Genomic DNA, 857 nt, shown 5'->3' on the forward strand with positions numbered 1-857 from the left:
CCGGTGGGTCCGTAGGGTTCAAGGGGTTAACATCTTCTTTTGTACATTTTCCCTTGAGGTTTTTTTCCATTTGCCTTTCATTCTCAATTTCCCATCTTAGTGGCGGTAATGGATTAAGCTTTCTCTCCTGTTCTCAGCCCCATGGCGATGTCTCCTTTTATTTGTCCCAGTGTTATATATGTGAACTCTCCAGCCTTGCTAAACAGATTTTCTAGACTGACTCTCTTTCCCTTCACCCACCTAGCAGGCCCCCCCATGCCTTGGAGGAAAAATGGATTGAATGTCCTGACTACAGCAGGGAGAGGACAGACGAGTGCTTCTTTAACGAGACACATACCACCGTTTGGACGTCTTACACGGTGCAGCTGCGCTCCAGGGACCAAGCTGTCCTGTATGATGAGATCTCCTTCTCTGTCACCGACATCGGTGCGTTAACAGCCACAGAAACATGTCACGAACATCCCGCTCCTCTACTCCATTTTTTTTTCTATTGAAAGGAGGAACTGCACACTTTGTTTTTCATTCCATCAGAGTTAGATCTTAAACCTGTTAGAGGGGCGAAGAATCAGAGGCTACGTTCACAATGCAGGCCTTAATGATCAGCTCAGATTTTTTTGTGAAATCCGTTTTTTTTTTTTTTGCGTTGTCGTTCACATTTTCAAATATATGCGACTTGTATGTGATCTCCTGTGTGAACTGCATTCATACAACGCGAGTGCGCATGCGCAGTAGAGGACGCAATGACATCACAAACCAGCATGTTTAACGTGGTAAACATCGATGGTAGTGCCGTAGTAGCCTCGTGAGACCATCCTGATCTCGCGAGCTTTCAAGGTTTCACTCGCAAATCAGTCTGG

General features: G+C 45.7%; 1 protein-coding gene across 2 annotated transcripts in view; it reads left to right on the forward strand.

The window, feature by feature from the left end:
- Positions 1 to 857, forward strand: part of LOC107094674 (growth hormone receptor-like) — a 33,111-nt gene that overhangs the window by 21,904 nt on the left and 10,350 nt on the right. The window contains exon 3 of one of the 2 annotated variants that reach the window (XM_015390449.1): positions 245 to 426. In XM_015390449.1, coding sequence (XP_015245935.1) covers positions 245 to 426 — 182 coding nt within the window. The remainder of the gene's footprint in view (positions 1 to 244; positions 427 to 857) is intronic. The other variant, XM_015390448.1, reaches the window with a different exon arrangement.

The sequence above is a fragment of the Cyprinodon variegatus genome, unplaced genomic scaffold, assembly GCF_000732505.1.
Source record: "Cyprinodon variegatus isolate N-32 unplaced genomic scaffold, C_variegatus-1.0 Scaffold500, whole genome shotgun sequence".
In the NCBI taxonomy this organism is placed as follows: domain Eukaryota; kingdom Metazoa; phylum Chordata; class Actinopteri; order Cyprinodontiformes; family Cyprinodontidae; genus Cyprinodon; species Cyprinodon variegatus.